We start from the raw sequence: 14,364 nt of genomic DNA, 5'->3' as shown, positions 1-14,364 counted from the left end.
AGGGGGAGTGGTGAACACACTTTGTAAGTGCCCATGAATGTTTGGCCAGCCGTCTCGAGCCACCAAACATTCATGCGGACTTTGCATGTTCTTCACCCAGGATGTATTGCAGGCTGGCTGGAGAACATGTCCCGCTCCCACTGCCTGACTGAGTGCTGAACCATGACGCTCAGACCAATCACAACATTGCATTGTAGTTTTTGATTGGCTATGGGAGCCAGGATGTGCTTCCTGTTCCGGCTGGAGCGAGGGTCTACGAGGAGAGACACGGCGAGGAAGCGGCAAGTAGATACGTTTTTTCTTTTTTACACTCGCTTCCCCCTGAATCCTCACCCTTCCCACCACTCCTATCCGTGCCAGCCACCACTGTCGTGTGGTGGGGCACATCCTTCTGAGTTTTGAGTCCCGAGCTCCGGGGCAGTGCCCATCTTTGTAGTTTTGCAAAATACCTCATGCTCAATTTTGTTCACACCGATGAGCCTATCCGTTTGTGCATTTTTATTCAGAAAGACATTGCACTTATCTTTCTCTGAAGCCCCAGGACGAACTGAAGTAATGTCCTATTGCCTGGTGCATGCAAAATACGTTGTCCGACGTGCACGAAGATGCTGAACTCCACAGCCACACCTGTACACAGCAGGAACAAATTAAACATGTTGTGTTTGTTTTTCAAGAATTTCACTTGCTCGTGATACTTTAAGAAAAAATTCGAAAAATATTGCCAATTAGTCGTCCTATGGACAGACTTACGTTCTGGTTGGACACTCCCATGTAAAGAGATCTGTGGGCAGCCTGCAGCCACTGGTTTCAAAATCAGATAGCCCATCTTAGCTCTTCATCCTTTCAATGACCATAAATTGAGTACCATGAGTTGTATAATTGTACATGAGTAAATGCTGCACTGATTCAAAAGAACAAGACGTGCTATATTTGTCAGCATGTCATGTCTGCCAATGTTTACCCTCGGAGAACCCCTTTCTCAAGCACCACATTTTATGTACCAATCAAATCCACCTCAGGAAAATGTACCAGGCTTCTGTGCAAGTGGTCTATACATGCACTGCACTCACAAATTGAATAAACAATCTAATCGTTTTATTTTCAGAAAACCCTGAAATGTTCTTTCTTTCTTGAGACTAGATTTATAAGAACTGACTCTTTGAATCCCTTGCACATGGAGCTATTTACTCATCCCAAATCTTTTTCAAAGCATATATGCGTGAGTGGTCCCAAGGCAAGACCAGCGGTGCTTCGGAGTGAACCCAATTTCATCAAGCCAGCCCATAAATTCTGTTTTCTAAATGCATCAAAATCTGTGAAAATTGGAGACGAACACGGAAAGGCTTCCACAAGAATACAGGGAATAGAAATGCTTTTTGCTATCAAAGCTGCACCTCTCCCATGGCTTGAAATGTCTTTGAATGTTCCAGTCATTTACAATAAACACTCTAATGGCTCACTACAAGTTGGAGTTTTGCTTAGGCTGGTTAGTCCCTGCCCGAGACACAAAGATGCCCATGTGTCAATCTTTTACACATATTTGTAATGCATTTATGAAGTGAGTGGTCATTTTTAATATCTAAAAGCTTATGAGCCTTGTACCTATGTTCCACAAAAACTACGGTTACTGAAAGCACATTAAACAAGGAAACATACACCTCTCTCCCTCTCTTTCTCTCTCTCCTTTTTCTCTCTCTTTCTCTCTCTCTCTCTCTCATCATTGCATCACGATTTATGCTTTAATTTGCACGATTTCCTTTAGAGATTTTGGATGCAAGTGTTTTACGCATGGTTGAAGCCTGTCCTTTAATTGTAAATTATCCGTCTATCCTTTTGTAAATGATGGTATTTGAATGACATCCAGCGCTACCCTTTAACATAGAAATGCCAGTTTCATGTGGTGACTGGCAAGTCAAATAGGGCCCGTAGGTGCATATTTGATCTCCCTGTTGATGAAAAACATCACAGTGACCTTTCTGTAAAACTCCGTAAGCTCTTTTAGCTCCAATGTTCCCTTGTCAAAGCTCTGCTGACAACCCTTTCGCTTTTCTTTAAAAACACGAGAGATACGCATGCCTCAAGGGAACGCAGCAAACAGCGAACAATTGGGGATCAGGTAATGGTGGTCAGGTCCAGGACATTTAAACTGATGTCACGTGCTGGAAAGTGAAACATCCCGGGGCTCAGCAGCTGGCAGCCACGCAGTCACGTGATCCAAAAGCCTATTATCCCTTTTGACCCAATTGATCTTTTTTTAAACAACACCGGTGAGAATTGTACAGTCTTAAATGAGGCAATTTTAGTCAATACTATTTTTTACTCTTCATTTGACCTTCAGATCCACATTTCTTTATTTTATTGATATCCGGCAAGAATGCATCCAAACAAATTCTTGATTAACATAATGTCTTTTACGGGCTAAGCTCACACATTGCATCAGTAATAACATGGGCATAATCATACCATCATTGACTCAGTACTCTAGTACTCAATGATGTTTGAACCACTCATCGTAGGGAGCCCAAAGATTGGATACTGACATTTTATGAGTATTAGCGTCAACATAATAGGTATAATAAACAGTCAATATGCACTCAATCACTATCACACAAGAAAGGCTGCAAGGGAACAACCGTGGTACACTATCAACCACAGCGTATCACAACAAGAATTCTTCAAGCCAACAGGTCCCGCCTTTTGGACCTATTGGCTTTACCAATGGTTTTGGCCATGCAGCGCAGCTTCCCTGATGTGGTTGCCTAGAAAATTACATGGACAACACTTTTTTCTTTTGAGTTAAAGATTCTGAGATGGACCAGTAACCAGAAAAAGAAACAATCATGTGAAAGAGTTTTTTTTTTAGTGGTGGTGGGAGCGGAAGCAACATGGGTGACTAATGGTAGAAGTTGCAGGAAGGCATGGGTGGGTTTTTAGAGCAGATGCAGAGGTGACACATGGCAGAGGCAACATGGGGCAGGAGCAACCTTGGGCAAAAGCAACAGAGGAAGCTTGGGTGGGGGGAAGCAACACAGGGGCATGAGTGGGGCTATTAAAAAGGCACGAGAGAGCAACTTGGAGCTAGAGGGAAGAAAACACACAGGTAGGAAGGCAGTGTGGGAGAAGTTGTGGAGAAGCACACAGGTGAGACAGATGATCACAGAGTCTGGAGGAGGGGGGAGAGGAGTGTACTAGGGAGACAGCAGGAAAACACATGCCCTCTAGCAGAATGCTTAACAAATGTAAAAGGTAGCACCTGAAAAAATGAGCAGTGGAAGGAAACAAGTAATGCCTCGTGCCCCAGGGGTGAGGCAAACACAAAGAGAGAAAAGAAAGACCACACATTTAATGATTAAGAAGCAAACACAAAGAGAGAGACAATGAAGCCAACCAATGGTAAGCAATGGGTAGATTTTAAGCCCAATATGTTTGGCAACAGACATGCACTGTCTAAGGCGAAACCTAAAAAGGTACTCTGTATAAATTAATGTGCCATTATTATTAAAAGGTGCAAGATATCACTGACATCAGGCAAACACATCATTTTGGAAAAGCAGAAATTCAATGCATGGTGGAAATTTAGGGCCTCTTGCTTTTATCACCCACCCGAGCATTGATTCTTGACTCAGGTTTAATTGCTCATATTTGCTGTTGCTCTTCAACAGTTCAAACTTCATAGTTGCTGCGCTACAAATAAACCAGTCTGGTCGAAGTAGAACATTTCAGATAGTCCAGCAGAAGCTTACACTACTCACAGTTTGCCTCGTGCAATTCCTACAGTAGTGTTCAGCTCTTAGGACTACCTCTTTTAGGAATGGTAAAAACATATACCAATTTACACAGGAATGGATGAACTAGTCACACTGATAGGCTGGCTTATTATTGAATGCCAACCTGTTTTGCATCACTAAGGAAAGAAGCATAAAATAGAAATGGTTCTTTTAATAAAAGTTCCTGAGAAAATAAAGCACGTTCCAGTCCCTTGCAATTGGTAAACATGCAGTATATATAATTGACAGCATGAATTGATACTAGGCCCAATAATGAGGGAGTGTGTTCGCCTAACAGACTCAATTGGTATGGGTCAAAGTGTGCCCACAGTTTCTTGAGTGAATGTCATTCAAGTTTCTTATTTTTCAGTTTCACAGTCATCTATTTAGGCTTCATCACTTTACACTGTAATGCGAGACAATTGTCAGTACTTTCAGCCACTGAAAAACACAGAGTGCTGGGTCTGTTGCCTTAGTGGACTAATGCGTCCTTTGAAAGGGCCTGTGTTAGATTTCATGGTCACAGGTTCAAATACTGGCGGGCCCACTCAGCCTTTCATCCTTCTGAGGTCAATAAAAAAAGTATTTTTGGGTAACAACAAACATATGTTATTCAGTGGCAAAATACCCTACTGTGAATGTGTGCTTTACAAATACACATGTTATGTCAAAGTGCTGTTCTACAAGTGCAACCAACGAGGCCCTTCCACAGCCTGCTTTTGGCTTACTTTACCTATTACATTACTATTATGGGCATCACTGAAAGCTACCAGAGGGGGCATCTATCTATCTATCTATCTATCTATCTATCTATCTATCTATCTATCTATCTATCTATCTATCTATCTATCTATCTATCTATCTATCTATCTATCTATCTATCTATCTATCTATCTATCTATCTCTGTATATCTATATATCTATCTATCAATGATTTGTATAATTTTAAAATAAAACGTCAAAAAAGTCAACAATAAAACATTAAATACCACAATGTTATACTGTTGCAATGCAATAATAATTTAATGGGAATAATAAATACAGCATATCCTTATTAAACCTCTATATTCACCAGGAAATGTCAAACATTTAATTACCCCCCTTCTAGATTTCCTGATAACATACACAACATTTTTCTCCTCGAATTTAATATAAACCTCTGGGTAGTTAGTAATCAACATTGAAATGTTTTGTGCACAGTAAATCACTGACAATATCTTCACAGTACATAACCTGTCAGTAAACCTGTAAACGTCCATAGCCGCATGATAAAACAAATCAATTTCAGATATAGTTTATTAGAAGCGGTATCTGGTGGGGGCGGGTGGAGACTGAGGAAGGAGAGGTTCAATAAACAACATGTATTTCTGCTATATTCCACTTTTCCAATACTACCCTCGTGCTCCGTTGAAGGTAGCTGATCATTGTATATAAAAACGGACCCATACTTCACCTGTTCCTACAAAATGAATAAATAAAGCTCCGGATGAATAACAGCACGAGATTCTCATGAATGTGATCGTAAACACGTCACAAAGGACAGCTGCGTGCCTTTACTCCTTCATTCACAATCTCAATGACTTTACATTGTCTTACAAGTTACCCAAAGCTCACTCTTCCTGGCCATGATCCCAATCTTAAGTGTAGTGGACAATCCCTATTAAAACCGATCTTCTGACTGCGAGGCAAATTAACACCACGACTTCTCCCGGTTATAATTGAAAGAGAACAGAAAGAGCATTAAAACAAGGAACACGAGCAAAAGTTGGAACATAATCATAAGATGGAAATTTTATTGCTCCCTGTTTCGGGTGCACATCTCACCGCAAGTTCATTTAAAGATGTTTTCAGCTGTAATGTCATCTTTCCAGCAGATTTCTAAGTATGTCATACAGGTACTTACGGCATCTTCAGTTTCAGATCAGGGAACTTTTTAATCAAATAATTGAAGCAGATATTATGCTTCCTGGTTTTTAAGCCCCTTCCTCCCACATTAGCTAAAAGGTCATTTACAAAGTACCACTAAAATTAACTCAACTATTTGAACTCTAGTCTTTAAACTGATTGAATGAGTTTTCTCCTACAGTAAGTGATGTATGTTATAAAGCATGCGCTCAGCAATCAGAAATACTCTTTGAAGCTATCAAACTTGCCAGTCACAAAGTAATGCTCATTTCTTCTTTTAATTGGAGAGGCCATTATTGGTATATGGATTCCAAAGTGTCAAGCATGGCCTTTTAAAAAGTTTTCTTACTTCAAGTTTCCGAGTTTTCTTTAATTAAACAGGTGCATATGTGGAAAATGGGCTACAAAAGACATTTTGCTCAGGTTGAAATTGGGTCTTCTTGTTAAAATCACCTGATTTGTTGGAATTTATAGGTTAATATTGCTATATGTGTAGTGCAAAAATCCTCTGTACCTCTAACTGTAATATATACGAAATCGAGTTGAATCAATCTTCCTTGGTCCTTGTGTACATTTTAACGGGCACGGTTGTGTTTTGTTTGTAATGCACATATAGTTATGATGGTATTATGCAGAGTTGTGAGGCAGTGAAAACAATCACAATAAGGCGGATTTAGCCATTTGGAAAATGGAGGGAGGATGGGCAGGTATGAGTACGTGGGGAAAGCTCTCACTGCATCAGTGGACCAGGTGACTCTACTATGACACACACACAAACACAACATTACATACCTATTATTATGAGGACCAGCCATTGACCGTAATGAAGTGTGTAATTACTATTCTAACTTCATGCGTGCTTTGATAATAGGGAAGTTTATTAAGCAGACCGAGGCAAATCGAACAGTGGTATTAGTTTTTTGATACACTCTCTCGAACTTACCTAAACACACTACTGCGACCTGTCTTCACAACGCACAAACACCACACACACACACACAATCATGCATACTAAGAATTTTGAATATTGAATGTGGACTAAATCAATGGGACTGGTGAGTTGCTCAGAAGATTAAAATTGTGGCTTGTGGTTTATTCCCACCTTATATCAACAAGCATTTGCAATGCAATAGGTCTCGCATTTGGAAGAGTTAGAGCTATTAGCGTTGTAAATGATAATGTCTTTAACTTGTGTGTTTTGGTTTGGAGTGTAGTGGATGGATGAGTTGTGAAATTAAGTGGGTTGTATTAGAGTTGTTAATTGTGGAATTGTGAGGGGTGGAATTGCGTAGTGTGGAATGTATTTGTGTGGCATGGTGAATAGATAGGGGTGAGAGCTGCACAGAATAGATAGAAAGGAAGATAGAGAGGGATAGGCAGTTTGTGCAGGAAGTGGTGAATGAACTTGAGACAGAGGAGCAGAAAGAGTGTGCGAGAAAGAGAGAAAGAAGGGGAGAGAGAGAAAACAATAGATGCATAAAGAGGGAGTGACTGTCTATGCAGAAGACACTCTAAGAAAGAGGAGAGTGCGGGATTGAGGGACAGAAACGTTGAAAGGGCACGGGAATGAAACTGTGCTTAGTATGTGTGAGCAGGCAGTATAGAGCAGAAATAGGAAGTTTGAGGGATGAGAGGCGGCAGTGGGATTGCGAGATGAGCGGGGTGAGGCAGTAGACACATTTGTTTTACGTGCTGGTGGTGTACAAGGTACTCCTCAGAAGCCTGAACAAAAGAATGTCAAGGCTGCATTGGCTTGATTCCACCTCGTGTCTCGCTTTTCCACCACATTACTCTCTGCCCCTTTATTTCAGCCCTACTGTGCTTTTCAACCCCTGCGGTCCCTTCCTCTGGTATTTTTTCCTTTGGTTTATTTAGTGCAATTTTATAAAGCTGCAGCTTTACACACTGGAATTAGCGCGCTTAACATGAGCACCAGATCACATTATTTTGTAAGCATGTGTATATTAAGTGATTTGCCCAAGATCAAAGGATGTTGAGCGCGGCCGGTTCCTCAGATTCCTGAGTTACGAAATCAGCAGCTCTGGCCTTTATGCACGGTTGTATGTTCTTACAACGTATTCCTTTGCAACGCATGCCTTTACCACGCATGCGTTACAACGGAATGAAATTTTAACGCATTACCTTTTCCTCTAATTCTTCCGTGGTGACGTTGTACGTCGTTAAGAGGAAGCAGAAGTTTCTTTCTGTTTCCTCTTAAACGACGCCGAATGCCTTCACATCTCGACGTGACTTCAGGTGAGTTTCTTTTTTTGGGGGGGAGACCCCCCAAACCCCCTTTTTTAAAATTGTAACCTTTACCACACATGCCTTTACTACGTACCTCGTAGTAAAGGTATGCGTGGTAAAGGCTTTCGTGGTAACCACGCATGCATTGTAATGCATGCGTGGTTACGGTTTTCGTGGAAACAGCCACGTTGTAGTGGCCGTTTCCCTTATGCACCATCTCTTCCCCCACTACTCTTGCTCTGGGTCAAACTCTGATGGGTAAAAATACATGCCGGTTCCCAAAAAATGAATGCCTATGGGCTACACCTGTAAACAGCACCTCAAATGAAGCACTGCACATAGTGCCTTTTTCAAATCGGAAATGATGTAGCGCAGTGACAGTATTGCAGTCAAAGAAGGTGCTACCGCTTGCAGCTATGCTGGGCTCCTCTACCGCAATTACTGCGTTCCTAGTCACAGTGAATTTAGTAAGACAATTATGCGTTGGTCGTGGTAATGCCAGCTGGTCACTACTGTTTGGGAATCATCCAAAGATGAGGTGAGTGGTGACAAATAGCTTCCCGCACTCGAGACCCTCACCCCCACAGAAGCACCGCATGCAGCAGCACAGCAGCGAGGCCAGCTCTGAAGATCAGGCCCCTAAAGAGTTTAAGTGCTACTCAGACCTAGATATGCATGTATACTGCATGCGCTTTAATAATGATCAGATTACCAGACATTTATGGGTGCGCTTAGTGCGTAGTGTACTAAGCACACTCAGGTATTTTGCTTTGTACAGATGTGCCATATCGTACCACAAACATGAGTTGAAACGACCTACAGGTGTGAAAGAAAAAGGACTGTTAATATAACCAATAATATAAGGAAGGAAACGCCCTTATGCTCTGTTTATCCATATTTATGAGGAGTGGCACCCCAAAGTTTCTGCAAAATATATGAAAATGTGCAGAATTTTTTTTTTTTTGTGGAAAGGAAAGCTAAAATCTGTGATGAATATATATTGGAAATCTGCTGAAATTACTGTGAAAATGGATAGTAATTAATTTCGCCAAATTAATTATTAAAATTAAGTAGATCAAACTAGTAGTTATATTTATTTTGATTATTCCTGAATGTTTTGGAAGCAAGCTGATTAACAAGCACTAAGCAACAGCATTAAATAGAGAGCATCGCTACTGGGACAAAGCGGGAATTCTTTATCGCAGAAGGAACAGCATCTTTCGGGAACCGGAAGCGTGAAGTAGGAGCGTCACTACTGAAGCATCTGCAAGTATTGTCCCAGAAGGTGCCAATTAATACTGTTTGAAAACATATGTTATCAGGATTCTGCCAAATGTAGGGGTTGTCCCCCAATTTTTCCATTCCCCTAGGTCCTTTTTCAGTCTTTAACACCAGCAGTCAACGGAACCCAAGTAGGCAAATCATTTCAGAAGAAATCACTAATTATCATTGTTCGTTTTGAAGTGAACTTCAACAGTGTAATTTTAGAACGAGATTTCCACTCAACCTTCTAAAGGCAAATGAACGTATGAATAAACTATGTTTAAATATACGAAAGCACACCTGTAGAAAACAACAAAACGATTCCTGCTATAAGCATGCCATAATAGGAGATGTTTAAAATATGAAACATGCCATGAGAACCTTAATACAGATTAGAAAAAATCACTACCGGCTGGGTGGTGACCGACTGTTACCCTCAGGGATCCCCATAGGAAGATTACACATCTCTGCAGGCACGGTGGGGAAAGAGGGCACAGCAAACACACCAATAAACATCCCCAATCACTGCTGTTCTGATTTAAAGGTGCAGGCAAACACACATGCTTATTAAGACAAGTTTAGAACAACTACAGCAAAGCTGCAGGGTGAGACAACAGGGAGCATCACGTAGGACTACAACGCCCAGCAAGCCATTCATATTTATGACACAGCATGTATTATCCATACACTAAGTGCAGAGCCAATAAGAGACAGCAATGGGAACTAAACAAACAGAATGTCCGTCACTGGGAAAATAAAAGAAAGCAGCCAGACTGGTGGCAAATCTGAAGGAACAAAGGTTTGCGGGTACTGGAAAGACATGGAAGCAGGGCAGGAGAGAGGCCAGGGAGGGGGGTGGAACAAACTGAGCGGAGTGTACGGGCGCAAACAGGGAAACATGAGCAGCGTGCACATGCACTCTGCAATATAAAAACAAGCGCGTGCGCCTCGCGGCAGAAATGGGGAGGAGGGGGGCTGCGTGACTTACTTGCGAGAGCATGCGACCATATGGCGGCTCGCACTCCCGCAAGTGGATCGCCACACGTGCAGGCGTTGCCATTGAAGGCAATGGAACGTGTGCATGTGTTTGGCTGAAAAGCAGAAGCGATCACAATAGGTCTTTTTGCCTTTGCCACGCATGCGCGCTGCGTAGGCGAGACCTGAAAAAGGAGCAAATGTTGGAAAGATTAAGACCATTATATCAATAGGAAGTGCCCACAACCAAGATATATTGTTTTAAATTGGTTGCAGATCATTAAAGCATTGTGATTCCTAGAGGTCAAGATGTGGCTCACATCATGGTGGAGATCAGGTTGTCAGCCATTGTTTTAAATTCTTAGGAGGACAGTGAGCATTGCTTCTGATGATGTGTGCTTAGTGCAGACACAGATAAAAAATCTTACTCATTTTTTTAGGATTTTGGAGCGGCCAATGTGGAATTCAAGTCTTTTACCAAATTTCATATCTGAAGGCAAGGCATTTTCCTTTCAGTTGTTGCAGGGGAGGTAGGCTAGCTTGACAACAATCAATTGCTTATCATTATTGTTTTGATTCTGCTGGAAAATGTATACTAGAGGTCTGACAATGAAAAGCAGATAACAATGTGGAACGGTGTCTGGTGATAGAGTTTAAGAATGTCAAATGAGTAGTAAGAGGAGCCTGTACCCAGTGTTGGTTAAATATTTTGGAGGCCCTTGGCAAGACATATTTGTATGGAACAAATTAGAATTGTATTATCCATTTACTGCTAATTTAAGTCAGCATGATGCGAAAAAAAATACTAAATTATATTATAAACTTTAACAGGGTCACACGAAAATAGTTGAAACATGTCTTAATTGGGACCCCAAAAACCTGTAAAATGGAAAGACAGAGTCAAAGTTAGAGGAAGACACAGAGGGACCGAAGTTTAGATAGAGAAATAGGATAGACAGAGTTCAAATGGAGAGAAAATAAATCCACTGATGATGGGCACGTTTCCACTTTTTCCATGTCTTAAAAAGGTTTCTGCCTATGTCTAGTGAATCAAACTACATAAAACATAAAGACGGGATGACACTGATGCCCATTATGGTGCAAATATCAATTAAAGAAATGAAAGTTACAATTACTTAAATGAATACCACAATATATGTTCAAAGATAACTTTTACTTAAAATTCAAAGAAACACATTTCACAATGAAAACATAATTTCTCATAATTTGTGGGGAGGGAGTAACTGGCGTAATTCTTTCTACCGTAATTACTCGTAATTATGCACAATTGTGTGAGAAGTGTAGTCCATCAATTAGCACAATTTTCTCATTGCAAATGCAGCTTCGCATCCAAAATGGGCAGAGGATGCATTTTGTGCTAAGAAAATAGCACCAAGGGCCTGATTATGAGTTCAATGGTTTTACCTCCATACCGTCGCGGTGGCGGTATCAAGAAGTCTGCCACGGCAGCGGTCTGCCACCTGCCGCATTACGATGTTCCAGCTGGCCCACCTGCAGTTTTTCTGGCAGCGGTGTATATTTTTCAAATGTGTCAATGCAGTTGTGTATATTTTGACTGCACAAGTGTTGAATATACACATATGCATGATACATGTGAAAATAACAACCTACTACCAGTGCTTTCACATTGCTGGAGTCTGGACCATATGTGCGCAGTCCAGTCAATAGGTAAATAGTACAAAATGAACTTACCTGGATTTCAGCGTCAATAGGGTAGTTTTCTTCGGGATCAGGATGCTGCGTTGAAAGAAGGCACTGGGGGAAGGGATTCATGTGGCCGACTGAAGGGAAAAAAAGAAATGGCTGAGTATGCACACCAAATCCTGACATTCTGCTGACTTGAAGCAGGCAGTAATCATGCCACTGTCGGCTCGTCGGAAAGCCAACTCGTAATCTGGATGTCGGTGATGACACCTGCTTTCCCCCGACAGCCGTCAAGGTGGTCAAAGAATGGTCAGCATTCTTGGGTTCAGCAAATTACCAACAACAAAATATGCAGCAAGACCACCTAGTTGGCGGTGGTGAATCCAATGCAAAGGCAGTCCAAAGACTGCCAAAGTCGTAATCAGGCCCTAAATGCGACAGGACATGTACAGCAGTAGTTTGCCGATGCACCCTCTCTCTTTGTTCTTTGATCCTGTGCTCCTGAGGTGGGATTTTTACCCCAAATAACTTTTAACTACTCATGCTGGCATAATTGCCTAATTTCTGTAATTTCACACCATAAGAGTAAGGTATAATTTCTGAAATATTTCCAAGGGAATAACATTTCTCTTGGTCCTAACAATTTCATGAAATTTTTGTGGAAGTTCATAGAATGTTATCTGAAAAATCCAAGATTTTTCACACCCATACTTAAAAGCTCTGTTTCATCTGTAGGCAGAGGAGGCTTCAAAACCCTTAAATGTGCATGGTGGTGAGCCTACACCGCCCCAGTGAATTTGTGGGAGCCAGATATCAGACTGTACATGTAGGGGGTCACAGTTTGCTTTCGGTGATGAGTTTTTGGGCTTTAATAGATTATTCTGCAAGTTCTCAGCAGTCAGGGTACAAACTAGGGGTGGTCGGATCTTGTGGAGTTACATAAAACTCTGTGAGATTGCATGGAGTTCTGCGAGTGGTGAAATTTCATCACACCACATTGCTCACACTGATTTTTAGTGAGTTCAACAGTTTTACCTCCGTACCGTCATGGTGACGGTCCCAAGAAGTCTGCCACGGCAGCGGTCTCTCACCTGCCGCATTACGATGTTCCAGCTGGCCCACCTGCAGTTTTTCTGGCAGCGGTGTATATTTTTCAAATGTGTCAATGCAGTTGTGTATATGTTGACTGCACAAGTGTTGAATATACACATATGCATGATACATGTGAAAATAACGACCTACTACCAGTGCTTTCACATTGCTGGAAGCTGGACCATATGTGCGCAGTCCAGTCAATCGGTAAATAGTACAAAATGAACTTACCTGGATTTCAGCGTCAATAGGGTAGTTTTCTTTGGGATCAGGATGCTGCGTTGAAGGAAGGCACTGGGGGAAGGGATTCATGTGGCAGACTGAAGGGAAAAAAGAAATGGCTGAGTATGCACACCAAATCCTGACATTCTGGCGACTTGAAGCAGGCAGTAATCATGCCACTGTCGGCTTGTCGGAAAGCCAACTCGTAATCTGGATGTCGGTGATGACACCTGCTTTCCCCCGACAGCCGTCAAGGTGGTCAAAGAATGGTCAGCATTCTTGGGTTCAGCAAATTACCAACAACAAAATATGCAGCAAGACCACCTAGTTGGCGGTGGTGAATCCAATGCAAAGGCAGTCCAAAGACTGCCAAAGTCGTAATCAGGCCCTAAATGCGACAGGACATGAACAGCAGTAGTTTGCCGATGCACCCTCTCTCTTTGTTCTTTGATCCTGTGCTCCTGAGGTGGGATTTTTACCCCAAATAACTTTTAACTACTCAGGCTGGCATAATTGCCTAATTTCTGTAATTTCACACCATAAGAGTAAGGTATAATTTCTGAAATATTTCCAAGGGAATAACATTTCTCTTGGTCCTAACAATTTCATGACATTTTTGTGGAAGTTCATAGAATGTTATCCGAAAAATCCAAGATTTTTCACACCCATACTTAAAAACTCTGTTTCATATGTAGGCAGAGGAGGCTTCAAAACCCTTAAATGTGCATGGTGTGAGCCTACACCGCCCCAGTGAATTTGTGTGAGCCAGCTATCAGACTGTACATGTAGGGGGTCACAGTTTGCTTTCGGTGATGAGTTTTTGGGCTTTAATAGATTATTCTGCAAGTTCTCAGCAGTCAGGGTACAAACTAGGGGTGGTCGGATCTTGTGGAGTTACATAAAACTCTGTGAGATTGTATGGAGTTCTGCGAGAGGTGAAATTTCAGCACACCACATTGCTCACACTGATTTTTAGTGAGTTCAACAGTTTTACCTCCGTACCATCATGGTGACGGTCCCAAGAAGTCTGCCACGGCAGCGGTCTCCCACCTGCCGCATTACGATGTTCCAGCTGGCCCACCTGCAGTTTTTCTGGCAGCGGTGTATATTTTTCAAATGTGTCAATGCAGTTGTGTATATGTCGACTGCACAAGTGTTGAATATACACATATGCATGATACATGTGAAAATAACGCCCTAGTACCAGTGCTTTCACATTGCTGGAGTC

At 41.7% G+C, this 14,364-nt stretch overlaps 1 protein-coding gene across 1 annotated transcript in view; it reads left to right on the top strand.

The window, feature by feature from the left end:
- The window catches only part of LOC144752597 (uncharacterized), a 42,470-nt gene extending 33,037 nt beyond the window's left edge, over positions 1–9,433 (top strand). Inside the window, exon 3 of the mRNA XM_078640478.1 lies at positions 9,290–9,433. Within this exon, the coding sequence (XP_078496604.1) occupies positions 9,290–9,433 (144 nt within the window). The remainder of the gene's footprint in view (positions 1–9,289) is intronic.
- Positions 9,434–14,364: the final 4,931 nt, after the last annotated feature.

The sequence above is a fragment of the Lissotriton helveticus genome, chromosome 5_1, assembly GCF_964261635.1.
Source record: "Lissotriton helveticus chromosome 5_1, aLisHel1.1, whole genome shotgun sequence".
NCBI lineage: Eukaryota > Metazoa > Chordata > Amphibia > Caudata > Salamandridae > Lissotriton > Lissotriton helveticus.
Note: the sequence above shows the minus strand (reverse complement) of the source record. Positions and strands in the feature narration are given on the sequence as shown.